Here is a 26,929-nt window from a genome sequence, read left to right on the forward strand (position 1 = left end):
ACTTGGGCAGGTAAATGGCAGATGAGGTTTAATACAGATAAATGTAAGGTTATGCATTTGAGAAACAAGAATAAACAGGAGACTTGCAAATTAAATGGGGATAAATTGGGGGAATCCTTGATGGAGAAGGATTTAGGAGTGCTTGTACACAGCAATAGTGCCCAAAGTCATGCAGTAACTGCAAAGGCAAACAAGATCTTATCTTACAATAAATGGGCAATGGATGGAAGGGAAGTCCATGCTCAGTCACTCTCTCTGATAAGTGAATCATACAGATACAAGTACACACAGACCGATATGCCACATATCTGCAGGTCCTTACTCTGTCAGCTTCTCCTTGCTCTCTAGGCTCTCCCCTGGATTCTCCTTCTCGGGCATCACCTCTGCTTCCCCCTGCCCCACCTCGTTCTGCCTTCTCCCTCCTTTCTCCTCTTCTTCTGCCTTCTGCACTCCATCGGAGTTGTCATGTCTCCATTTATGCTCCTCTTCTCGTTCAAGGGCTTCCTGTCTGCTCTTCTCAGACACCATCTCCTTGTACCTGGTAAGACGGATATTATATTAACATTACCATCCAACCACTATTATATTGGGGATTGAAAATTACACTAAAAAGTATTTATAGAAAATACAAAATTATTGTGATCTACTTAGATTTTGCATAGGCTTTGATACGGTTCCACACAAGAGGTTAATGTACAAAATAAAGCAAATTGGACTCTAAAAATATTTGCACCTGGATTGAAAACTGGTTGAAGGATACACAACATAGAGTTGTCGTAAATGGAACTTTTTCAGGTTGGGCTAAAGTCGTGAGTGGAGTACCTCAGGGATCGGTACTAGGACCCCTGCTTTTTAACTTGCTTGTTAATGACCTTGAGGTTGGCATCGAGAGCAAAGTCTTAATCTTTGCTGATGATACTAAATTGTGTAAGGTAGTAGAATCAGAGCAGGATGTACTTTCTCTCCAGAAGGACTTGGGGAGACTGGAAACTTGGGCAGGTAAATGGCAGATGAGGTTTAATACAGATAAATGTAAGGTTATGCATTTGAGAAACAAGAATAAACAGGAGACTTGCAAATTAAATGGGGATAAATTGGGGGAATCCTTGATGGAGAAGGATTTAGGAGTGCTTGTACACAGCAATAGTGCCCAAAGTCATGCAGTAACTGCAAAGGCAAACAAGATCTTATCTTACAATAAATGGGCAATGGATGGAAGGGAAGTCCATGCTCAGTCACTCTCTCTGATAAGTGAATCATACAGATACAAGTACACACAGACCGATATGCCACATATCTGCAGGTCCTTACTCTGTCAGCTTCTCCTTGCTCTCTAGGCTCTCCCCTGGATTCTCCTTCTCGGGCATCACCTCTGCTTCCCCCTGCCCCACCTCGTTCTGCCTTCTCCCTCCTTTCTCCTCTTCTTCTGCCTTCTGCACTCCATCTGAGTTGTCATGTCTCCATTTATGCTCCTCTTCTCGTTCAAGGGCTTCCTGTCTGCTCTTCTCAGACACCATCTCCTTGTACCTGGTAAGACGGATATTATATTAACATTACCATCCAACCACTATTATATTGGGGATTGAAAATTACACTAAAAAGTATTTATAGAAAATACAAAATTATTGTGATCTACTTAGATTTTGCATAGGCTTTGATACGGTTCCACACAAGAGGTTAATGTACAAAATAAAGCAAATTGGACTCTAAAAATATTTGCACCTGGATTGAAAACTGGTTGAAGGATACACAACATAGAGTTGTCGTAAATGGAACTTTTTCAGGTTGGGCTAAAGTCGTGAGTGGAGTACCTCAGGGATCGGTACTAGGACCCCTGCTTTTTAACTTGTTTGTTAATGACCTTGAGATTGGCATCGAGAGCAAAGTCTTAATCTTTGCTGATGATACTAAATTGTGTAAGGTAGTAGAATCAGAGCAGGATGTACTTTCTCTCCAGAAGGACTTGGGGAGACTGGAAACTTGGGCAGGTAAATGGCAGATGAGGTTTAATACAGATACATGTAAGGTTATGCATTTGAGAAACAAGAATAAACAGGAGACTTGCTAAATTAAATGGGGATAAATTGGGGGAATCCTTGATGGAGAAGGATTTAGGAGTGCTTGTACACAGCAATAGTGCCCAAAGTCATGCAGTAACTGCAAAGGCAAACAAGATCTTATCTTACAATAAATGGGCAATGGATGGAAGGGAAGTCCATGCTCAGTCACTCTCTCTGATAAGTGAATCATACAGATACAAGTACACACAGACCGATATGCCACATATCTGCAGGTCCTTACTCTGTCAGCTTCTCCTTGCTCTCTAGGCTCTCCCCTGGATTCTCCTTCTCGGGCATCACCTCTGCTTCCCCCTGCCCCACCTCGTTCTGCCTTCTCCCTCCTTTCTCCTCTTCTTCTGCCTTCTGCACTCCATCGGAGTTGTCATGTCTCCATTTATGCTCCTCTTCTCGTTCAAGGGCTTCCTGTCTGCTCTTCTCAGACACCATCTCCTTGTACCTGGTAAGACGGATATTATATTAACATTACCATCCAACCACTATTATATTGGGGATTGAAAATTACACTAAAAAGTATTTATAGAAAATACAAAATTATTGTGATCTACTTAGATTTTGCATAGGCTTTGATACGGTTCCACACAAGAGGTTAATGTACAAAATAAAGCAAATTGGACTCTAAAAATATTTGCACCTGGATTGAAAACTGGTTGAAGGATACACAACATAGAGTTGTCGTAAATGGAACTTTTTCAGGTTGGGCTAAAGTCGTGAGTGGAGTACCTCAGGGATCGGTACTAGGACCCCTGCTTTTTAACTTGTTTGTTAATGACCTTGAGGTTGGCATCGAGAGCAAAGTCTTAATCTTTGCTGATGATACTAAATTGTGTAAAGTAGTAGAATCAGAGCAGGATGTACTTTCTCTCCAGAAGGACTTGGGGAGACTGGAAACTTGGGCAGGTAAATGGCAGATGAGGTTTAATACAGATAAATGTAAGGTTATGCATTTGAGAAACAAGAATAAACAGGAGACTTGCAAATTAAATGGGGATAAATTGGGGGAATCCTTGATGGAGAAGGATTTAGGAGTGCTTGTACACAGCAATAGTGCCCAAAGTCATGCAGTAACTGCAAAGGCAAACAAGATCTTATCTTACAATAAATGGGCAATGGATGGAAGGGAAGTCCATGCTCAGTCACTCTCTCTGATAAGTGAATCATACAGATACAAGTACACACAGACCGATATGCCACATATCTGCAGGTCCTTACTCTGTCAGCTTCTCCTTGCTCTCTAGGCTCTCCCCTGGATTCTCCTTCTCGGGCATCACCTCTGCTTCCCCCTGCCCCACCTCGTTCTGCCTTCTCCCTCCTTTCTCCTCTTCTTCTGCCTTCTGCACTCCATCGGAGTTGTCATGTCTCCATTTATGCTCCTCTTCTCGTTCAAGGGCTTCCTGTCTGCTCTTCTCAGACACCATCTCCTTGTACCTGGTAAGACGGATATTATATTAACATTACCATCCAACCACTATTATATTGGGGATTGAAAATTACACTAAAAAGTATTTATAGAAAATACTAAATTATTGTGATCTACTTCGATTTTGCATAGGCTTTGATACGGTTCCACACAAGAGGTTAATGTACAAAATAAAGCAAATTGGACTCTAAAAATATTTGCACCTGGATTGAAAACTGGTTGAAGGATACACAACATAGAGTTGTCGTAAATGGAACTTTTTCAGGTTGGGCTAAAGTCGTGAGTGGAGTACCTCAGGGATCGGTACTAGGACCCCTGCTTTTTAACTTGTTTGTTAATGACCTTGAGGTTGGCATCGAGAGCAAAGTCTCAATCTTTGCTGATGATACTAAATTGTGTAAGGTAGTAGAATCAGAGCAGGATGTACTTTCTCTCCAGAAGGACTTGGGGAGACTGGAAACTTGGGCAGGTAAATGGCAGATGAGGTTTAATACAGATAAATGTAAGGTTATGCATTTGAGAAACAAGAATAAACAGGAGACTTGCAAATTAAATGGGGATAAATTGGGGGAATCCTTGATGGAGAAGGATTTAGGAGTGCTTGTACACAGCAATAGTGCCCAAAGTCATGCAGTAACTGCAAAGGCAAACAAGATCTTATCTTACAATAAATGGGCAATGGATGGAAGGGAAGTCCATGCTCAGTCACTCTCTCTGATAAGTGAATCATACAGATACAAGTACACACAGACCGATATGCCACATATCTGCAGGTCCTTACTCTGTCAGCTTCTCCTTGCTCTCTAGGCTCTCCCCTGGATTCTCCTTCGCGGGCATCACCTCTGCTTCCCCCTGCCCCACCTCGTTCTGCCTTCTCCATCCTTTCTCCTCTTCTTCTGCTTTCTGCACTCCATCGGAGTTGTCATGTCTCCATTTATGCTCCTCTTCTCGTTCAAGGGCTTCCTGTCTGCTCTTCTCAGACACCATCTCCTTGTACCTGGTAAGACGGATATTATATTAACATTACCATCCAACCACTATTATATTGGGGATTGAAAATTACACTAAAAAGTATTTATAGAAAATACAAAATTATTGTGATCTACTTCGATTTTGCAAAGGCTTTGATACGGTTCCACACAAGAGGTTAATGTACAAAATAAAGCAAATTGGACTCTAAAAATATTTGCACCTGGATTGAAAACTGGTTGAAGGATACACAACATAGAGTTGTCGTAAATGGAACTTTTTCAGGTTGGGCTAAAGTCGTGAGTGGAGTACCTCAGGGATCGGTACTAGGACCCCTGCTTTTTAACTTGTTTGTTAATGACCTTGAGATTGGCATCGAGAGCAAAGTCTTAATCTTTGCTGATGATACTAAATTGTGTAAGGTAGTAGAATCAGAGCAGGATGTACTTTCTCTCCAGAAGGACTTGGGGAGACTGGAAACTTGGGCAGGTAAATGGCAGATGAGGTTTAATACAGATACATGTAAGGTTATGCATTTGAGAAACAAGAATAAACAGGAGACTTGCTAAATTAAATGGGGATAAATTGGGGGAATCCTTGATGGAGAAGGATTTAGGAGTGCTTGTACACAGCAATAGTGCCCAAAGTCATGCAGTAACTGCAAAGGCAAACAAGATCTTATCTTACAATAAATGGGCAATGGATGGAAGGGAAGTCCATGCTCAGTCACTCTCTCTGATAAGTGAATCATACAGATACAAGTACACACAGACCGATATGCCACATATCTGCAGGTCCTTACTCTGTCAGCTTCTCCTTGCTCTCTAGGCTCTCCCCTGGATTCTCCTTCTCGGGCATCACCTCTGCTTCCCCCTGCCCCACCTCGTTCTGCCTTCTCCCTCCTTTCTCCTCTTCTTCTGCCTTCTGCACTCCATCGGAGTTGTCATGTCTCCATTTATGCTCCTCTTCTCGTTCAAGGGCTTCCTGTCTGCTCTTCTCAGACACCATCTCCTTGTACCTGGTAAGACGGATATTATATTAACATTACCATCCAACCACTATTATATTGGGGATTGAAAATTACACTAAAAAGTATTTATAGAAAATACTAAATTATTGTGATCTACTTCGATTTTGCATAGGCTTTGATACGGTTCCACACAAGAGGTTAATGTACAAAATAAAGCAAATTGGACTCTAAAAATATTTGCACCTGGATTGAAAACTGGTTGAAGGATACACAACATAGAGTTGTCGTAAATGGAACTTTTTCAGGTTGGGCTAAAGTCGTGAGTGGAGTACCTCAGGGATCGGTACTAGGACCCCTGCTTTTTAACTTGTTTGTTAATGACCTTGAGGTTGGCATCGAGAGCAAAGTCTCAATCTTTGCTGATGATACTAAATTGTGTAAGGTAGTAGAATCAGAGCAGGATGTACTTTCTCTCCAGAAGGACTTGGGGAGACTGGAAACTTGGGCAGGTAAATGGCAGATGAGGTTTAATACAGATAAATGTAAGGTTATGCATTTGAGAAACAAGAATAAACAGGAGACTTGCAAATTAAATGGGGATAAATTGGGGGAATCCTTGATGGAGAAGGATTTAGGAGTGCTTGTACACAGCAATAGTGCCCAAAGTCATGCAGTAACTGCAAAGGCAAACAAGATCTTATCTTACAATAAATGGGCAATGGATGGAAGGGAAGTCCATGCTCAGTCACTCTCTCTGATAAGTGAATCATACAGATACAAGTACACACAGACCGATATGCCACATATCTGCAGGTCCTTACTCTGTCAGCTTCTCCTTGCTCTCTAGGCTCTCCCCTGGATTCTCCTTCGCGGGCATCACCTCTGCTTCCCCCTGCCCCACCTCGTTCTGCCTTCTCCCTCCTTTCTCCTCTTCTTCTGCTTTCTGCACTCCATCGGAGTTGTCATGTCTCCATTTATGCTCCTCTTCTCGTTCAAGGGCTTCCTGTCTGCTATTCTCAGACACCATCTCCTTGTACCTGGTAAGACGGATATTATATTAACATTACCATCCAACCACTATTATATTGGGGATTGAAAATTACACTAAAAATATTTATAGAAAATACTAAATTATTGTGATCTACTTCGATTTTGCATAGGCTTTGATACGGTTCCACACAAGAGGTTAATGTACAAAATAAAGCAAATTGGACTCTAAAAATATTTGCACCTGGATTGAAAACTGGTTGAAGGATACACAACATAGAGTTGTCGTAAATGGAACTTTTTCAGGTTGGGCTAAAGTCGTGAGTGGAGTACCTCAGGGATCGGTACTGGGACCCCTGCTTTTTAACTTGTTTGTTAATGACCTTGAGGTTGGCATCGAGAGCAAAGTCTCAATCTTTGCTGATGAAACTAAATTGTGTAAGGTAGTAGAATCAGAGCAGGATGTAATTTCTCTCCAGAAGGACTTGGGGAGACTGGAAACTTGGGCAGGTAAATGGCAGATGAGGTTTAATACAGATAAATGTAAGGTTATGCATTTGAGAAACAAGAATAAACAGGAGACTTGCAAATTAAATGGGGATAAATTGGGGGAATCCTTGATGGAGAAGGATTTAGGAGTGCTTGTACACAGCAATAGTGCCCAAAGTCATGCAGTAACTGCAAAGGCAAACAAGATCTTATCTTACAATAAATGGGCAATGGATGGAAGGGAAGTCCATGCTCAGTCACTCTCTCTGATAAGTGAATCATACAGATACAAGTACACACAGACCGATATGCCACATATCTGCAGGTCCTTACTCTGTCAGCTTCTCCTTGCTCTCTAGGCTCTCCCCTGGATTCTCCTCGGGCATCACCTCTGCTTCCCCCTGCCCCACCTCGTTCTGCCTTCTCCCTCCTTTCTCCTCTTCTTCTGCCTTCTGCATTCCATCAGAGTTGTCATGTCTCCATTTATGCTCCTCTTCTCGTTCAAGGGCTTCCTGTCTCCTCTTCTCAGACACCATCTCCTTGTACCTTGTAAGACGGATATTATATTAACATTACCATCCAACCACTATTATATTGGGGATCGAAAATTACACTAAAAAGTATTTATAGAAAATACTAAATTATTGTGATCTACTTAGATTTTGCATAGGCTTTGATACGGTTCCACACAAGAGGTTAATGTACAAAATAGTGTACAGCAATAGTGCCCAAAGTCATGCAGTAACTGCAAAGGCAAACAAGATCTTATCTTACAATAAATGGCCAATGGATTTAAGGGAAGTAAACATAATTATGCCCCTTTACAAAGCATTAGTAAGACCACACCTTAAATATGGAGTACAATTGTAGGCACCAGTCCTTAGAAAAGACATTATAAATTGGAGAAAGTGCAGAGAAGAGCCACCAAATTAATACATGGGACAAATAATCTGATTTATGAGGAGAGGCTAGCTAAATTCGATTTTTTTACATTAGAAAAGAGGCAGCTAAGAGGGGATATGATAATTTTGAAAATGTGGAATTCATTACCCATGGAGACTGTGATGGCAGATACAATAGATGTGTAAAAAAAGGTTGGACATCTTTTTAGAAAGGAAATACAGGGATATACCAAATAAGTATACATGGGAAAGATGTTGATCCAGGGAGTAATGTGATTGCCAATTCTTGGAGTCAGGAATGGACTTATTTTTCCCCTAATGAGATATCATTAGATGATATTTTACTGGGGTTTTTTGTTTGCCTTTCTATGGATCAATATACTGTAAATAGGGTTATAGGATAAAGTATCTGTCATCCACATTTAGCGTAGGTTGAACTTGATGGACGAATGTGTAACATCCCATAGAACATAACACAGGTAGTAAGTCACAAAAAATGACACCTTGGCAGCTCCTGCCGTGTTAATCTCTAATGTTTCATTTCAACTAAATCTTGATTTTCTGCCGAGTTTGCATCTGTTTATTACCATATTTCACCGGCATAATCTGTTACCATGGCAACACCTGCCTTCTTAATGTGGGTGAATGGTGGCGGACATTGCTCACCCGCCATTTCTTTCTTTTCATTAATGTTACATCGTGGATGATACATCGGAGTACACACAGGTACAGTAGTCAACAAGCTTAGCTAATCAGAAATCAGACTATTATATATACATTCATACAGATATATATATATGTAATCACCACTATTATTAAGGTTATGGTGGGTAAAAAAAAGTGACAAAAACCCTCCACAGTAAAGCATACAGCAACTGTAAATATTACTGCATGTTCATTTGCATGTCTTAGACAGGTCTGCAACCCTGTCTTTCCCCATTGTCGCCCAGCATACAGCGCTTCCACTGCAGCAAGGGATACTGGGAAATGACATGCAAATGAACACTCAGTGCCACCTTTTGTCTCAAGCTCGTATTACACAAGCAAATCCTCAAGCCAATGCATGCTGTTTTAAACACAGCTTTTAGACAGAGGCTGGGATGAGATGCAAAGCCATTAAACCCACTCACAGACATGTTTCAACCTTGATGGGTATCATCAGTGTGAGGTTGGTCTTAATGGCTAAGCAGGTTTGAGACTAGACTAGGTAATCACCACTATTATTAAGGTTATGGTGGGTAAAAAAAGTGACAAAAACCCTCCACAGTAAAGCATAAAGCAACTGTAAATATTACTGTATGTTCATTTGCATGTCTTAGACAGGTCTGCAACCCTGTCTTTCCCCATTATCGCCCAGCATACAGCGCTTCCACTGCAGCAAGGGTTGCAGACCTGTCTAAGACATGCAAATGAACATACAGTAATATTTACAGTTGTTTTATATATATGTATGTATATATATATGTATATATCTATGTATATATATATATATATATATATATATATATATATATGTATATGTATATGTATATATGTATATGTATATGTGTATGCAACAGATGCTACTCTTAGTGGATTGCAGCCATTTTAATCTCCCCACGAGACAAATTTTCGGCAACTCATATTTACAAAATTCAATTTTTTTTCTTAATGAGCGGGGTTGCTGCAAACCGCAGCAATGCTAAAAATGAGAGAAGGCGGTTACATTTCACGGTGAGAAGAGCACATTACTGCTTTAAAACCACTGCCCCCCATGTCCGTCCCCATCCCTCCCCCCCCCGTACCTCCGTCGCTGCAAGTAGCCTCTGCACAGGGCCTGGAGCAGCGTGATATCTTGAATGTGTCTCCTGTACCTCCGTCGCTGGCTGCATCCCCTCCACAAAGCGTGGATAAACGCCACGGCACTCTGCCTGTGGTCCAGCTGCCGTCTTACACGGAACGACCTCCAGCGTGTCTGCAGAGGCACACACATGGCAAAGCAGCAGGTCGCCATATCCAGGCATGGAGCAATGGATGCTGCGCGCTAACCCACACACTGCCAAAGTGGTCTTAAAGCAATTTGGTAACAGAGGCAGCTCCTTATCGCAGAAGAAGCAGGCACCAGTTATGAGTTATCAAAGTTTGAGATCTCATCCCTGAAATGTTAGTGTTTGAAATGCAGTGAAGTTCCAGCCACGGAACATTCTAAAGATGCATTTTTTGTAAAGATGATCAAGACCATGGCGACCGTCACGGCATTCTGTGACAAAAGGCATATGGTGGCTCAGGAATAGGTGGGACTCTACAATGTGGGATATTGTACCCGGGTCTCCAACACCCTTTTATATTAAAGATCCTAAGAAAACCTCAGAAATCTCTGCAGATACTCATGAGATCTCAAAAGCGGATCAATCTTTGAACTCCCACCTATGTCCATTAACCTTTAGAGTTCACTTATGTCTTATTTGGTATGTCACTGGCACTTACCGAGGCCCCTACCCCCAACACGGGCTCCCCCACAAGCCTCACTCCCCCATAGTAATGGCCAATAGCCCTATTAGCCACTTATTGGCTGCTGGTTAATATAAACACATTATATACGTTAAACGCTGAAATAACAGACATTGATATAAACTAAACTGACTATATAATCTATTCCATAGAGTCCCAATGTGGTTACCGAGGCTCTCAGGGAGGTTTTTTAGGGACTGATCAGGATAAATATGATAAATGTTAGTATTTCGCTGCCTCAGCAGGTTCTGCTCTTTAAAAAAATCTTTTAAGTGTTATGTAGCCCTGTTTCCCCGTAAACAAGATGGCTACTGGTGCTGCCCTTTACCTGTTGGCTCACAGGGTCTTAAGCCTCCGCCACGGGGAGCCTAGGGTGATATACTTACAACCTTGGTGCAGCGCCTCCACCTGAGAGGGATCCCAACGTAGTGGGAGGAGCCCCTCACAGGACCCAAACAATGAACACACACAATGTAAAATAGAAAGGCCTTTACTGTAACATATCTTATACTCTATAATACCTTATAACTCTATGTGACTAAAGATACAACTGCCACACGCCTCACACGGCTGTACCCCACCACCGTGTAACCCACACTGTGTCCAGAGAATCCCAGTCCCACAAGGTCCCACACCCACCCCAATGTGTGTGACTGCGCGGCCCACTAAATGGAGTGTAGTACAGTTGGTGCACGTTCTGTAAGGTACCTGCCGGGTGCTCCAGCAACCTGACGCGCCGACTGAACAGACAAGGGATGCGTTGATCCAACGATAGCCTCCGCGACGAGTCTGCCTCCGCGTGGGGTGGTTTCCCGCTGGAGTGTCCCACCTTGATGACAGTCTTTGTCAGCAGGAGTGATCTGGTCCCAGGTCCCAGCTGTGTCCCTGATCTATTTACTAGCTAGTGGGGCAGGGTCCCTACCTAAGGGCCTGTCCCTGTAGCAGCTACAAACTAATTGGTGGAGCCGGGGCCTAGCTGGGGCCTAGGGGGAATCTGGCCTAGAGCAGAGGTTCACAGACCCCTGTTCACATACCTCCTACCCCTGTCCTGTCCCAGCACTTACTGACACTTCCTATTCCAGCCACAAAATAGTATCTCCTGCAGGAGACCTAGCCGAGCGATTGGCTCCCTGGCGTCGTGTGGTACTCCTGCCCCTAAGCACCTATGGGCCGCCATGTGCGCTCACTCCACTGCGCATGTGCAACCCTTCAATGGCCGCCACGCACTTTCTGCGCGAGCCTTTGCGCATGCGTATGCACCAATCCAACATGGCGGCACCCTGCAGAGGGGCCGCTGGCGAGCTCGCCGCCACCCGCAACCACACGGCAGCAGCGGAGTTAAGAGGAGAGAGGGCGGGGAACCGGGGAGCCAGAGGGGACCTGGCTACAGTTAGAAATTATGTCTCCATTAATCTCTTGCTTCAGATGTTACCATGGTAAACTTTATACAGCACTGGGCCCTGGGGAGAGCTCTATTTTAACCTCCCAGACACTTAATATTGCATAAGCTTCTATCTCCTGAACAAAGCATCAGATTTTAAAAATAAAAACCGTGTTGGAAAGAGCAATCCGTGTTTTTTTAATATAATTTATTTTTTAAACTATATACAGGGAAAAACAAAACAAACAAAAAAAACAAGGTTTGAATACGTAGTATGATTAATCCTTTCACTGCCGGAGATGCCTGCAACACATTGTTCCCTGACAGTGAAAGGTTTAAGCCAGGGGTAAGCAAGCTTTGTCTGCACCCACAAGAAGCCGCCGGAGACAAAGTAAGAGCCTTACAGAGGCCTCGCGCTCTCCCCCGGCATTTAATTTAAATGTTGTGGGGAAGAGCATGGGGCTTCTAAGCGCCGCACTCTGAAAATGTTGTGCCCCCCAGTTTGCGCACCCCTGGGTTAGGCCTCGGATTGTGCTCTATGCAGGGTGCAGCGGTCATCCAGCTAACACTAGGGTGTTGACCTCATCTGTATGCTCACAGCAGCGAGTTTCATTCTCAGGAAGGCTTTCCTGTCCATGACCATCCTGAAAAAGCTCTGAAGGAGGATGATTGTGACAGGGTGAAGTCATTCGCTGTCAATTATGCATGGGAAACATACCTCTGACGTCTGAAACCACCAGTCAGAGGGTTAACACAGAGATACCTGGGCATCAGGGCTGAGTTAAGGTAGCTGTCAGGCAGCTGTATAAGATGCCAGACCTGAGCAGGAAGGGAGAGAGACTTTTCCAAACCAGGAAGTACGCCGGAGGTTCTGCTCCCCCAGACAGAGGTTTGCCACAAGCTGAGACAAGCCTGCTGGACACAGCCCTGTCTACTAGTAACCAGCCTCCTAACCCTGCAGAGGAATTAAAGCTGCTGTTGCAGTATCCAGAAGGGATTACTTGGACTCTCTAGGGACAAAGCTCCCCAAACACAGATAAGGACTTTATATATTTTCACTGCAGATATTTGCATAATCTTGTTTAACCTGGAAGTAGGCTAGCTACCCAGAGGAGAGATAGGGACCTTCTGTATAGTTAGTCCCCTAATGGAGTAGGGTTTTATTTTATGGTTTGTTTGCCTTAAAGGGACAGTGTGCCTAATGTTTATTTGATTGTGGAAAATAAACCACTGGAGTTAAAAGCCTTACTCACTGGTTGGGACTCCTACTGACCCTATTGCGAAGCCGTCCTGCCACAGGTGGTGCGAAGTGGGATCTTGGATGGCCCATGCATCCAAAGGGCACACATTAAAAAAATGGAGGAAATGTTTTCTCAGTTCCTGCACCAGCAAGCAGGCTCAGCAAACAGAAAAGCTCCTCCACATGCTGGCTCCAGGTGCAGTCTCAGTCAGACCATAGATTCCAAATAAATCGCTGGTGATGCTGCCTAAAATAAAGCCAACAGAAGACCCAGAGGCTTTCCTCTTCTCTTTTAAAAGGGTAGCCACTGCCCAGGGCTGGACAGTTGGTCGCTGGGTAACGACTTTGGCTCCAAACCTCATAGGAGAAACGCAGGCAGTCAACCAGGCTCTACCGGCAGACGAAGCCACGGACTATCAGAGACTAAAGGCTGCCATTCTGGATCATCTAGGACTCACCCCGGAGACCTACCGGCAGTGGTCCGGACAGTCAAATACACAGAGACAGACCCTGGGCCATAGCCCACCACTTGTGGATACAACCAGAACAGCGTACCAAGGCAGAGATCCTTGAACAGTTTGTGCTCGAATTTCATACAGAGACTGGCCCCCTCCTCCTGCTCCTGGGTAAAAAGTATTAGTTATATTAGCTATAACTTTTACAATCTAGCGGATCTATACCTGGTTTGTGTATTACTGTGATAGACACTTGGAGCATCTGTTCCGGGAATGAGGCCCCCGCTAAGACTGCATTAAACATCTGGAGCAAACGGGGCCAGATGTTTAAGGAATTTCTTATATTAGAGGCCTGAAAAGCCACCTGGACCCGAATCCTTTGACGGCTTCAGCTCCTCAATGACCTGTGTTAATTCCTCAATTGTAGAATCTGCACCTAGGTACTCTCTGTCCAACCTATTCAGTTTTGGCAGGCCCGAGCTCGTCAGGAACTCCCTCAGAGCCATTTTTGTCATTCCATTATGTGCCACTTTTTCTCCACTGTATAGGTCCTCGTAGAACAAGCATGTCAAACTCGCGGCCCGCGGGCACATGCGGCCAACAACTTTGTGTGTGAGTGGGGGGGGGGGAGAGTGTGTGTGGGGGGGGGGGAGGGAGAGTGTGTGGGGGGGAGGGAGAGTGTGTGTGTGGGGAGGAGGGAGAGTGAGTGTGTGTGGGGGGGATAGTGTGTGGGGGGAGAGCGTGTGTGTGTGGGGGGGAGTGTGTGGGGGGGAGTGTGCAGGGGGGAGTGTGTGTGTGTGGGGGTAGAGTCTGTGTGTGGGGGGGGAAGTTGTGTGTGGGGGGGGAGAGTGTGTGGGGGGGAGAGTGTGTGTGTGTGGGGGAGAGTGTGTTTGTATGGGGGGGGAGAGTGTGTGTGTGGAGGGGGGAGAGTGTGTGTGTGGGGGGGAGGGAAAGTGTGTGTGTGTGGGGGGGGGGAGAGTGTATGGGGGGGGGGGAGTGTGTGTGTGGGGGAGTGTGTGTGTGGGGGGGAGTGTGTGTGTGGGGGGGAGAGTGTGTGTGTGGGGGGGAGTGTGTGGGGGGGAGAATGTGTGTGGGGGAGAGTGTGTGTGTGGGGGGGAGAGTGTATGTGTGTGGGGGGAGGGGGGAGATTATGTGTGTGGGGGGGGATGGAGAGTGAATGTGTGTGTGGGGGGAGGGAGAATGTGTGTGTGGGGGGGGAGAGAGTGTGTGTGGGGGGAGAGTGTGTGTGTGGGGGAGAGTGTGTGTGCGGGGGGAGAGTGTGTGTCAGGGGGAGAGTGTGTGTGGGGGGGGGAGAGTGTGTGTGTGGGGGGGAAGAGTGTGTGTGTGGGGGGGAAGAGTGTGTGTGTGTGGGGGGTGGAGAGTGTGTGTGGGGAGGAGAGAGTGTGTGTGGGGAGGAGAGTGTGTGTGGGGGGGGGGGAGAGGGTGTGGGGGGGGGACAGGGTGTGGGGAGGGGAGAGTGTGTGTGTGGGGGAGAGTGTGTGTATGGGTGGAGAGTGTGTGTGTGGGGGGAGAGTGTGTGTGTGGGGTGAGAGTGTGTGTGTGGGGGGGGTGGAGAGTGTGTGTGTGGGGGGGGAGAGTGTGTGTGTGTGTGTGGGGGGGGATAGTGTGTGTGGGGGGGTGTGGGGAGTGTGTGTGGGGGGGGGAGAGTGTGTGTGTGTGGGGGGGAGGAGAGAGTGTGTGTGTGTTGGGGGGAGTGTGTGTATCTGTGGCTGTGTGTATCAGTGGCTGTGTGTGTCTGTGCAGGCCAGCAGTGACTGTGTGGGTGTCTGTGTGTGGTCATTGTCTTTGTTGGTCTGTCTGTGTTGGTGTCTGTAGGTCTGTGTGTGTGTCTGTAGGTCAGTGGCTGTGTGTGTCTGTGCAGGTCAGAGAGAGAATGGGGGAAGGGGGGAGAGAATGGAGGGGGGGGGAGAGGGAGATGGGTGGGGGGAGAGAGAATAAAGGGGATTGAGCGAATGGGGGTGGGGAGGGAAGGGAGAGAGAATAGGGGGATGCGGCCCACAATGAATATTTTTGCGTCCCAGCCAATGTGTCCCGGTTACGGCGGCGGTGAGGAGGATGCGGCTGCTGGTAAGTATTCTCTGTGTGAGTGAATGCTGCCGGGGGATTGGATGAAGAGCTGCATGGGTTTGAATGAAGGAGGCGGGGCTTAGAATGCCGGCCGGGATGAAGGGGATTGGTCGCAAGCAGGTCTGAGGAAGCCGGGGGCGGGGCTTCCGCTTTGTGCAGAGCAGACGGTGAGTGTGTGTGTCTGCCTTCCCGCTCCTGGCTCCTCTGCCTGCTGCGCGGTTTCCCCGCCGGGCGGGCAGCCACAGGGACTATTCTGGAGGCCAGGGTCATGTGTAGGATGATTAGCCCAGATAGGTTCAACTTGGCTCTCTTTCCAAAACGCAACAAGTCCTGTATATTTTCTTCACTTTATTTTAGGGAAAGTATATACGTTAAACGCTGAAATAACAGACATTAATATAAACTAAACTGACTGTATAATCTATTCCATAGAGTCCCAATGTGGTTACCGAGGCTCTCAGGGAGGTTTTTTAGGGACTGATCAGGATAAATATGATAAATGTTAGTATTTCGCTGCCTCAGCAGGTTCTGCTCTTTAAAAAAAATGTTTTAAGTGTTAGAAATGATGTCTCCCTTAATCTCTAGCTTCGGATGTTACCATGGTAAACTTATACAGCACTGGGCCCTGGGGAGAGCTCCATTTTAACCTCCTGGACACTTAATTGCATTGCTCCCAGACAGTGAAAGGTTTAGGCCACGGATTGTGCTCTATGCAGGGTGCAGCGGTTATCCAGCTAACACTAGGGTGTTGATCCCACCTGTATGCTCACAGCAGCGAGTTTCATTCTCAGGAAGGCCTTCCTGTCCATGGCCATCCGGAAAAAGCTCTGCAGGAGGATGATCTTCATGATAACCGCCTGGTGCAGGGTGTCCTGCAGTGTCTGCCGCTCCGGCTCTTTCATAAACACCTGGCAGTGCACAGGAAGAGGAGACTGGTGAGGTTTGGGTAGTTCTGTGCATGTGAAGGAGAGACTGGTGAGGTTTGGGAAGCTCTGTGCATGTGAAGGAGAGACCTGTGAGGTTTGGAAAGCTCTGAACATATGAGAGACCTGTGAGGTTTGGGAAGTTTTGTACACATTATTACAACTAAAAGTTAGAATCCAGGCCCATTAAAAGAAATGAACACTTGAATATTCCTGGAAGCACCTACCTCAACAAAAATGTATTAAATGTATTAATGTATTAAATGTATTAATAAAAATAGAAAAATATCCAAAAAATAAACTAAAAACCCTGGACGATTTGCTGGGCTGGAGGAAAGAAAAAAACGGAATAATGAAATATTAAAGCAGACGACGCTGCTGTGCTCATACAAACTGCTGTTGCAAAAGGTAAGATAATGAAACTTTTGGTCAGACCTTGGTCTTCCCGATCTGGTAATTGTGCGGGTGCAGGCCCAGCCTCTCCAGCAGTTCTGCGATGGCGTCTTTTGGCGTAGCAGCGGATTTGGGGAGCAGCACTTGGAACTGATTAGCGAAGTCCTGGGGAGCAGACCGAACAGCGCGGTTAAACCCCTCGTCAGAGCAAAAGCGTGGCAAGGCCCTGCCGGCAGGGATAGGAGTTAATTAGGATATGTCGCCGGAGACCAGTCTACTAAATAACCGGTATTTTTGCAGGTTTTGTTTTTTTTCCTCCATTACATTTTTCAATGGTAACGAAACCCTTTGGACGGGGTTTTATTATAACCTTTAGAAACGCGCTGGATTCGTGGTTGTAAAGTAATTACAGGGTCATCATTAGCCACGGTAAAAATGCTAAAATGCCATAGGACCCCTGGGACACGGGAACCAAAACAAAGTGCAGCAGTTTCACTCTAACATTGGTTGGGACTAAGGAAGCGAGGTACATTGACATGTTCCTCTATTGTGCAGCGTTTAACCCTTTGGGTGCCCTTTAGACATCGCTCCTGCGTCACGGGGCCCGGCGCTCTGGCGGCCTCACGACGTAATAGTCGGTACGTTACTAGCGTCCCTCTCGTTTTTCTAGGGGAGATTGTGTTCCAACGCGATCTATAAGGAAGTGGAACGTCATCGGTGACGGCACCGTGCATCCCGGGACTCAAACCCCCACCCTCTCCCCAATGACCCATCTTGGAAGTGATACCCTTTAAAACAGATTAACACCACTTTGGGTGTCCTTTTTATTTTAAAAGGACCAAGGCCTGCGCTAGCGTCTACATGGCACAACTCCTGCTGGTTATTCTCACTTGCTCTAACCCAGTAGGCAGCACAATGGTGTTTGCCATACAGACTGCAAAGAGTCTCATCAGAAATCCCACCCCATCCTCAGCTGCTTTGATAAGGATCTCTGAACTCCAGCAAGAGGGGATTAGTAGCCGTATTCATTTAGGCTTTGGGCTAATTTTTAAGGAATAAAACCCAATTTACAAAAAAAAAAAAAAAGAAAAAAAAAAAGAGGGGGCAAAGAGAAAACTAGAGGTGAAAGCAGACAGCATTGTACTGTTTGGGAAGAGTCCAACACAGGCGCTTGGAACCGCACAGTACCTGGAAGGTGTACTTGGCACTGTAACCAGACCTCCGGATCCGCACGGTTTCCAACATCCCCGTGTATCGAAGCTGCTGAAGGACCAGACTTTCATCGAACTTCATCTCCATCTGAAGAGAAAACAGAGTGCGCTGCTCAGGGACCGCCATGTTAGGAGCACGCAGAGAACAGAGCGCGCTGCTCAGGGACCGCCATGTTAGGAGCACGCAGAGAACAGAGCGCGCTGCTCAGGGACCGCCATGTTAGGAGCACGCAGAGAACAGAGCCCGCTGCTCAGGGACCGCCATGTTAGGAGCACGCAGAGAACAGAGCGCGCTGCTCAGGGACCGCCATGTTAGGAGCACGCAGAGAACAGAGCGCGCTGCTCAGGGACCGCCATGTTAGGAGCACGCAGAGAACAGAGCGCGCTGCTCAGGGACCGCCATGTTAGGAGCACGCAGAGAACAGAGCGCGCTGCTCAGGGACCGCCATGTTAGGAGCACGCAGAGAACAGAGCGCGCTGCTCAGGGACCGCCATGTTAGGAGCACGCAGAGAACAGAGCGCGCTGCTCAGGGACCGCCATGTTAGGAGCACGCAGAGAACAGAGCGCGCTGCTCAGGGACCGCCATGTTAGGAGCACGCAGAGAACAGAGCCCGCTGCTCAGGGACCGCCATGTTAGGAGCACGCAGAGAACAGAGCCCGCTGCTCAGGGACCGCCATGTTAGGAGCACGCAGAGAACAGAGCGCGCTGCTCAGGGACCGCCATGTTAGGAGCACGCAGAGAACAGAGCGCGCTGCTCAGGGACCACCATGTTAGGAGCACGCAGAGAACAGAGCGCGCTGCTCAGGGACCGCCATGTTAGGAGCACGCAGAGAACAGAGCGCGCTGCTCAGGGACCGCCATGTTAGGAGCACGCAGAGAACAGAGCGCGCTGCTCAGGGACCGCCATGTTAGGAGCACGCAGAGAACAGAGCGCGCTGCTCAGGGACCGCCATGTTAGGAGCACGCAGAGAACAGAGCGCGCTGCTCAGGGACCGCCATGTTAGGAGCACGCAGAGAACAGAGTGCGCTGCTCAGGGACCGCCATGTTAGGAGCACGCAGAGAACAGAGCGCGCTGCTCAGGGACCGCCATGTTAGGAGCACGCAGAGAACAGAGCCCGCTGCTCAGGGACCGCCATGTTAGGAGCACGCAGAGAACAGAGCCCGCTGCTCAGGGACCGCCATGTTAGGAGCACGCAGAGAACAGAGCGCGCTGCTCAGGGACCGCCATGTTAGGAGCACGCAGAGAACAGAGCGCGCTGCTCAGGGACCGCCATGTTAGGAGCACGCAGAGAACAGAGCGCGCTGCTCAGGGACCGCCATGTTAGGAGCACGCAGAGAACAGAGCGCGCTGCTCAGGGACCGCCATGTTAGGAGCACGCAGAGAACAGAGCGCGCTGCTCAGGGACCGCCATGTTAGGAGCACGCAGAGAACAGAGCGCGCTGCTCAGGGACCGCCATGTTAGGAGCACGCAGAGAACAGAGCCCGCTGCTCAGGGACCGCCATGTTAGGAGCATGCAGAGAACAGAGCCCGCTGCTCAGGGACCGCCATGTTAGGAGCACGCAGAGAACAGAGCCCGCTGCTCAGGGACTGCGTGTCATAGCATGTTAGGAGCACGCAGAGAACAGAGCGCGCTGCTCAGGGACTGCGTGTCATAGCATGTTAGGAGCACGCTGCTCATGGACTGCGTGTCATAGCATGTTAGGAGCACTCAGAGAACAGAGCCCGCTGCTCAGGGACTGCGTGTCATAGCATGTTAGGAGCACGCAGAGAACAGAACCCGCTGCTCAGGGACTGCGTGTCATAGCATGTTAGGAGCACGCAGAGAACAGAACCCGCTGCTCAGGGACTGCGTGTCATAGCATGTTAGGAGCACGCAGAGAACAGAGCCCGCTGCTCAGGGACTGCGTGTCATAGCATGTTAGGAGCACGCAGAGAACAGAACCCGCTGCTCAGGGACTGCGTGTCATAGCATGTTAGGAGCACGCAGAGAACAGAACCCGCTGCTCAGGGACTGCGTGTCATAGCATGTTAGGAGCACGCAGAGAACAGAGCCCGCTGCTCAGGGACTGCGTGTCATAGCATGTTAGGAGCACGCAGAGAACAGAACCCGCTGCTCAGGGACTGCGTGTCATAGCATGTTAGGAGCACGCAGAGAACAGAACCCGCTGCTCAGGGACTGCGTGTCATAGCATGTTAGGAGCACGCAGAGAACAGAGCGCGCTGCTCAGGGACTGCGTGTCATAGCATGTTAGGAGCACGCAGAGAACAGAGCGCGCTGCTCAGGGACTGCGTGTCATAGCATGTTAGGAGCACGCAGAGAACAGAGCACGCTGCTCAGGGACTGCGTGTCATAGCATGTTAGGAGCACGCAGAGAACAGAACCCGCTGCTCAGGGACTGCGTGTCATAGCATGTTAGGAGCATGCAGAGAACAGAACCCGCTGCTCAGGGACTGCGTGTCATAGCATGTTAGGAGCACGCAGAGAACAGAACCCGCTGCTCAGGGACTGCGTGTCATAGCATGTTAGGAGCATGCAGAGAACAGAGCGCGCTGCTCAGGGACTGCGTGTCATAGCATGTTAGGAGCACGCTGCTCATGGACTGCGTGTCATAGCATGTTAGGAGCACGCAGAGAACAGAGCCCGCTGCTCAGGGACTGCGTGTCATAGCATGTTAGGAGCACGCAGAGAACAGAACCCGCTGCTCAGGGACTGCGTGTCATAGCATGTTAGGAGCACGCAGAGAACAGAACACGCTGCTCAGGGACTGCGTGTCATAGCATGTTAGGAGCACGCAGAGAACAGAACCCGCTGCTCAGGGACTGCGTGTCATAGCATGTTAGGAGCACGCAGAGAACAGAGCGCGCTGCTCAGGGACTGCGTGTCATAGCATGTTAGGAGCACGCTGCTCATGGACTGCGTGTCATAGCATGTTAGGAGCACGCAGAGAACAGAGCGCGCTGCTCAGGGACTGCGTGTCATAGCATGTTAGGAGCACGCAGAGAACAGAGCACGCTGCGCAGGGACTGCATGTCATAGCATGTTAGGAGCACGCAGAGAACAGAACCCACTGCTCAGGGACTGCGTGTCATAGCATGTTAGGAGCACGCAGAGAACAGAGCGCGCTGCTCAGGGACTGCGTGTCATAGCATGTTAGGAGCACGCAGAGAACAGAGCACGCTGCGCAGGGACTGCGTGTCATAGCATGTTAGGAGCACGCAGAGATCTCAGCCAGACTTCTGAAGCCAGGAAGGGAGGATTCCCCATGAGAGCGCAGACACACCAACGCCTCAGGGAAACAACGTCTGGTTTTCCCAAACTGTATGATATATTATATATAATTTTTTTGAAAAAACACACACACACACACACACACACACACACACAATTAAAACTATAAATCTAATTTTCTAACATGTGAAAGGTTGGTGGTGAGGCTGTGTGCAAACTTCTGTACACACGGGCAAACTTTTTCAGCCACCTAACTGATAAAGGGAAAGCACCAAAAAACTATTCAATTACACAGCGCCCTATGGGGGAAAAGAAATAGTCTTCGTTCTTTCAGAGGTAACAAGTAAAAATGTTACATGGCGAGTGACCATTTTTAAAAGAAACCTAATTACATTGATAATTTGTGAACATTTCTCGGTCTGCCATGTGCCCATTTAGATGACATTTCCCTGATAACACAGGTGAGGACGGCCAGGTACCTTCTCTGCGTTAGATCGGATGCATCGGATGAAGAAAGGTTCAGCTTTTCCCAGTGTCTCCAGGAGCTTGTTAAGTGATGTCTGGAAGAGATCGGCCCTTTGTCACTCACGTGGCTGGTACTGAGCTACACTATATGTCAGCGTCATGCTATCTTACAAAGGGCAAGAACCTAAATGTTCAGTCCCAATGTTTGCCTGCGTGTCTAGGGCATAACATTCTGTATAGAGAAAAAGAGTCATGGGGAAGGGGCGGCCTTGAAGTAATGGGGCAACCTCTGAAGTGGGAGATCTCCACACAGGATATGCATCGCTATATTAACGAATTGCAGTGTGCGATGCAGTACGGAGGTCAGGACGTGTGTTGTGTAATGAATTGCAGCGTGCAATACAGTACGGAGGTCAGGACGTGCGTTGTGTAATGAATTGCAGTGTGCGATGCCGTACGGAGGTCAGGATGTGTGCTGTGTAATGAATTGCTGTGTGCGATGCAGTACGGAGGTCAGGATGCTTGTGTAATGAATTGCAGTGTGCGATACAGTACGGAGGTCAGGATGTGTGTTGTGTAATGAATTGCAGTGTACGATACAGTACGGAGGTCAGGACGTGTGCTGTGTAATGAATTGCCGTGTGCGATGCAGTACAGAGGTCAGGATGTGTGCTGTGTAATGAATTGCAGTATGCGATGCAGTACGGAGGTCAGGATGTGTGTTGTGTAATGAATTGCAGTGTGCGATGCAGTACGGAGGTCAGGATGTGTGTTGTGTAATGAATTGCAGTGTGCGATGCAGTACGGAGGTCAGGATGTGTGTTGTGTAATGAATTGCTGTGTGCGATGCAGTACGGAGGTCAGGATGCTTGTGTAATGAATTGCAGTGTGCGATATAGTACGGAGGTCAGGATGTGTGTTGTGTAATGAATTGCAGTGTACGATACAGTACGGAGGTCAGGATGTGTGTTGTGTAATGAATTGCAGTGTACGATACAGTACGGAGGTCAGGATGTGTGCTGTGTAATGAATTGCCGTGTGCGATACAGTACGGCGTTCAGGACGTGTGCTGTGTAATGAATTGCCGTGTGCGATACAGTACGGCGTTCAGGACGTGTGCTGTGTAATGAATTGCCGTGTGCGATACAGTACGGCGTTCAGGACGTGTGCTGTGTAATGAATTGCCGTGTGCGATGCAGTATTGGAGGTCAGGATGTGTGGTGTGTAATGAATTGCCGTGTGCGATGCAGTACGGAGGTCAGGACGTGTGCTGTGTAATGAATTGCCGTGTGCGATGCATTATTGGCGGTCAGGACGTGTGCCGATATCGTGCTGCTCACACTGCATGTATTGATCACTCCTGACTGTATTCTAACGTTTAAAAGTCCTGTGCACATTTAGCGAGATAGACAATGGATTCCTGGGGCGGGGGAGACGCACCTGAAACTGGGCGCCGATACTCGGTGGCTTCTTCTTCTTGTGCAGGTGGAGCAAGGACTTGGTTGTGCGATCATGAAGTGTCAAACTCACAATCAGCTTCAGAGACTGCGAGTCCAGCAGGTTCTGTTTAGAAACGGAAGATATATAGAAGTATAATATTTTCCCAGTATTTTCTATGTATACCTATAACCTGACTTTTGTTTTTCCATAGCTATAAAGAATATCATGATTTGTGTTAGTGTACTATAGGCAACAGGGTAATGGCATGTATATGAATGAATTTTTTTCTCTGAACTCTTTCAGCTTACTAAAACGATGATCTGTTGTTCCTTCGTTAGGGAAGGGCCCCTTGCTTTCTTGCTTTTCTTCTTATCTGTTAAACCCCCTTTGAGTAGTTAGGCGAGGGAAGGATGTAGCTGTGAGTGTGCCATACATCATATCTTTCCTTTTGTTAGTTTGCAAAATAGAATTGGTAATTATGTAGAAATAAATGCCTGATTAAGTCATATGGGCAGACATTGCAAAATTTGTATGTACGCCTTTCTTTTGAGTATGAAGTAGACTGATGGGGGCATATATGTTAGTGCCTTTGTGTTAACTAAGACAGCAATGTTCTGATTTGTATTAAATGCCCCCTTACTAATAGCTGTTGCAATAAAGGTCTCTAGACAAATTGCTTAACCAAAATACGAAGAAATAAGTGTGGGACTCCGCGACAGTTACCACGTTACAAAGAGACGTGTGAATGGGCCAGCGATCAGCAGATGGGGCGTAAACCACTCCCCTTTCCTAAAACGTAGAGGGGTCCCTGTCTCAAGGAAGACTCAAGTTTTCTTCCATGCCCCGGCTAACGGCTACATCAAACATCACAAGACTCGTTAGTCAGGATCCACAAGACATGTTGTAGCTCCTTGAGAGCAGGATTTCATGCACAGAGGTGTTATTACCTTGGGAATGAGCTGCTTTTGGCGGATACCTTTACTTTTCCTGTTGAGATATTAAAGGATAATAGTGTTAGAAGCTGAGCCTACCTCCAAATAACTGTTAGTGTGTTTAGTTAGCACTTTAGTTGCAGTTAGTCGCTGTCACCTATTACTTCCCAGTTAGGTGTTGCATTCGGTTAGTTTGGCAGCGGCCTCTGCAAGCAATTACGGTGATTAGCTCTGGTCTGGTCAGTGCGTGCGGTCACACACTGCACTGCGTGTATCACAGGCAGCATTACAGCATATTAGCAGGCAGGGGGCAGCAGAGACCATCGAGACAGGAGTGAGACTCCGTTGTGTGTGTTTGTAAACATAGATAGTACATGTGCACACGTGTAAAAGAATGCTCAAACACACACACATTTATATACATAGCACCCAGGCAAGTTGTCTTTTGTTAGTATGTATGTATGTATGCCATTTCTTTCATGGGCTGATAATCCCCTTTTAGTAGGTCACACAAAGCAGATCCCAATAGCTTTTGCGGCACTGAACCCCTATGCTGCAGCACATGGCTTTATTGCTGACCCTCCCGGCTCCGGGGGGGGTCAGTCAGACCCAGCGACTCCCTCACACACTCACAGGGGCTGGAGGCGGGAGTGCTGACGCAGGGTAAGGGACCGGAGCAGCTCTGCTGGGTCCTCCCCCTGCCACGAGAGGCCTTTAATGCTGCTGACCAACTGAGCATGCAGCTCCCTGACAGCACCAGGGGGTGAGAGGCAGAGAGACACGTTATAAACCTCACCCAAGCAAGGGGTACAACCACCGATACACAAACACACACACACATCGCAGTCAAGAAAATAACAAGTATTATAAGCAGTTGATGTTGATGGGGGGGCATGCATTGAGAGTTCATGTTATAGCCCTTCCTACAGCATGCAGTTTCCCTTACTCAGAGGAGCGAGTGTGGCGATGACACTGCCAGCACTTACCATGTGACAGCACCCACGCTGATCCCACATACAAGGACTGACCAGCCTGGATATAATCTGCATCTCAGTGCTGGAGACTTTGGCCCATATTTACTAAGCAGTGCTACTCCTTAAAGCAGCAGTCCGCATTGTTCATTTTTATTCTCTCTGCTTCAACAGAGCTCCTCTCGCCCTTTCCAATGCAGTTTTTATTTTGAAATCTGATGCTTCGTTCAGGAGTTATAAACCATTTGCAAAACGAAGCGCGGTTAAAATGAAGCTCTCCCAGAGCCTAGGGAAGACTAAGGGTTGTCATGGTAACTTGAGATGAGAAATCATGTTTTTTGAACACTAGGGGATCCCCCCGCCCCCTCCATTTAAAAGAAATTAATTTAAATGGGGCAGATTTAGATAATGTAGTCAGAATGTTACTGCCCGTTTCTGCGCTGAACGGGATCTATGAAGAAGTTGAACGGCTTTCTGCCGTCATCAGTGACAGAACGATCATGTGATCGCCAGTGCCGGAGGGGTCGTGACACTCAACGGGTTAGGACATCTGCCAGTCGCGTTTAGTAATTATGGCCCTAAATGGGGTGTAAAGTTGTCTAACAGCATGGAAGCAACAACGCTTAGTAAACATGGCCCTTTATCCAAAATATAGCTGCTCGCAGGAGTAGGGGAACCACTTTGAAATGGTATCATGGAGGTAAATGGATTCAAGTGTGTGTGTGTGTGTGTAACTGTCACATGGCGAGCGTGGGGGTCTCCCCTCTCTCCCCTGGGTGGTGACACCCGCCACTCCCTCCCACTTACTTTTTACTCTCATAACTATCTATGATGTCTTCAAATACATCGATATCGTAATCCGAGGAGCATTCAAAGGAGAAATCCAGCAGAGAACGGCTGTGAGGGGGAGGGGAAGACGGCCCCCGGAGAGGGAAGCGGAAAAATAAGAGTGTTCTGGTGAAAGTATATTCACGCTTACGCTGCCAGGGGGATCCGCAATGCATTGCTTGGCTCTGGCAGCGATGGGGTGAACGGGCCAGTTGAACCAGTGAAAGGTTTAAAGGGTCACATCTGGGTGACTGGTGTCGTTATTACAGAAATCAGAAGCCCAGAACTATTTTTTCAAGTTATTTTAAAATTAGACTTGGTTTGTAAACACGGGGAGCGGAGACTTAGGAGGGGGGCGGTTTTGTCTGGCTGCTCCATTCTGTGTGATATGTGCAGAACAGGAGATTGCACAGGCAAAAAACTCCCCCCCCCCCCCTTATAGGCCCTAACACGGACAGGGTGGGCTAGGGCAGGGGCACTCAACTCCAGTCCGCAATCCCCCCCCCCCCAGGAACATCCTGAAAATCTGACATGTTGGGGGGTGGGGGCTTGAGGACTGGAGCCCCTGGGCTAGAGGTTGAGTAAACACTTGATTGACAAACTTCCCGTAGATAATAAAGTTCTTAATTTGCAAAGAAACAGGCAAATCTTTGCTTTAAGTCAGGTTACATTTAAAGGAAATAATGGCATTGCAAGGCTGGTTTCCAAATGTTGTGTTGTGCAAACCAACATGGATTGCAAACCCTGTAATCCATATAAATCCCATTTTAAAACACACACACCCACACCTTATCGTGAACCTTTTAAGGTCCTTTTAGTTCCCGGGCCTGTAACACTGCTGTAGCTTGTTTAATACCCCTTATATTTTAGGATAAATAAAGAAGCTTTTAACCACTATTAAAAGTTTCTCATCACAGAAGCAACAGGAATGTGATCAATGTAATTCAAACATTTGAAAAGACTTAATAAAAAACGGAATATAAACAGAGCGCTGGAAATATATTCAAAGTGCAACACACACACACACACACACACACACACACACACACACACACACACACAC

General features: G+C 47.4%; 1 protein-coding gene across 1 annotated transcript in view; it reads right to left on the reverse strand.

Moving 5' to 3' along the window:
• Positions 1-26,929, reverse strand: part of LOC142486092 (unconventional myosin-IXb-like) — a 94,126-nt gene that overhangs the window by 41,882 nt on the left and 25,315 nt on the right. The window contains exons 14-23 of the mRNA XM_075584750.1: positions 25,846-25,935; positions 24,701-24,814; positions 24,083-24,122; positions 23,136-23,258; positions 21,710-21,790; positions 17,974-18,084; positions 16,828-16,950; positions 16,228-16,377; positions 9,600-9,769; positions 7,258-7,459 (exon numbers count right to left, since the gene is read on the reverse strand). Of these exons, the coding sequence (XP_075440865.1) occupies positions 7,258-7,459; positions 9,600-9,769; positions 16,228-16,377; positions 16,828-16,950; positions 17,974-18,084; positions 21,710-21,790; positions 23,136-23,258; positions 24,083-24,122; positions 24,701-24,814; positions 25,846-25,935 (1,204 nt within the window). The remainder of the gene's footprint in view (positions 1-7,257; positions 7,460-9,599; positions 9,770-16,227; positions 16,378-16,827; positions 16,951-17,973; positions 18,085-21,709; positions 21,791-23,135; positions 23,259-24,082; positions 24,123-24,700; positions 24,815-25,845; positions 25,936-26,929) is intronic.

The sequence above is a fragment of the Ascaphus truei genome, unplaced genomic scaffold (genome assembly GCF_040206685.1).
Source record: "Ascaphus truei isolate aAscTru1 unplaced genomic scaffold, aAscTru1.hap1 HAP1_SCAFFOLD_733, whole genome shotgun sequence".
NCBI classification, from domain to species: Eukaryota; Metazoa; Chordata; class Amphibia; order Anura; family Ascaphidae; genus Ascaphus; species Ascaphus truei.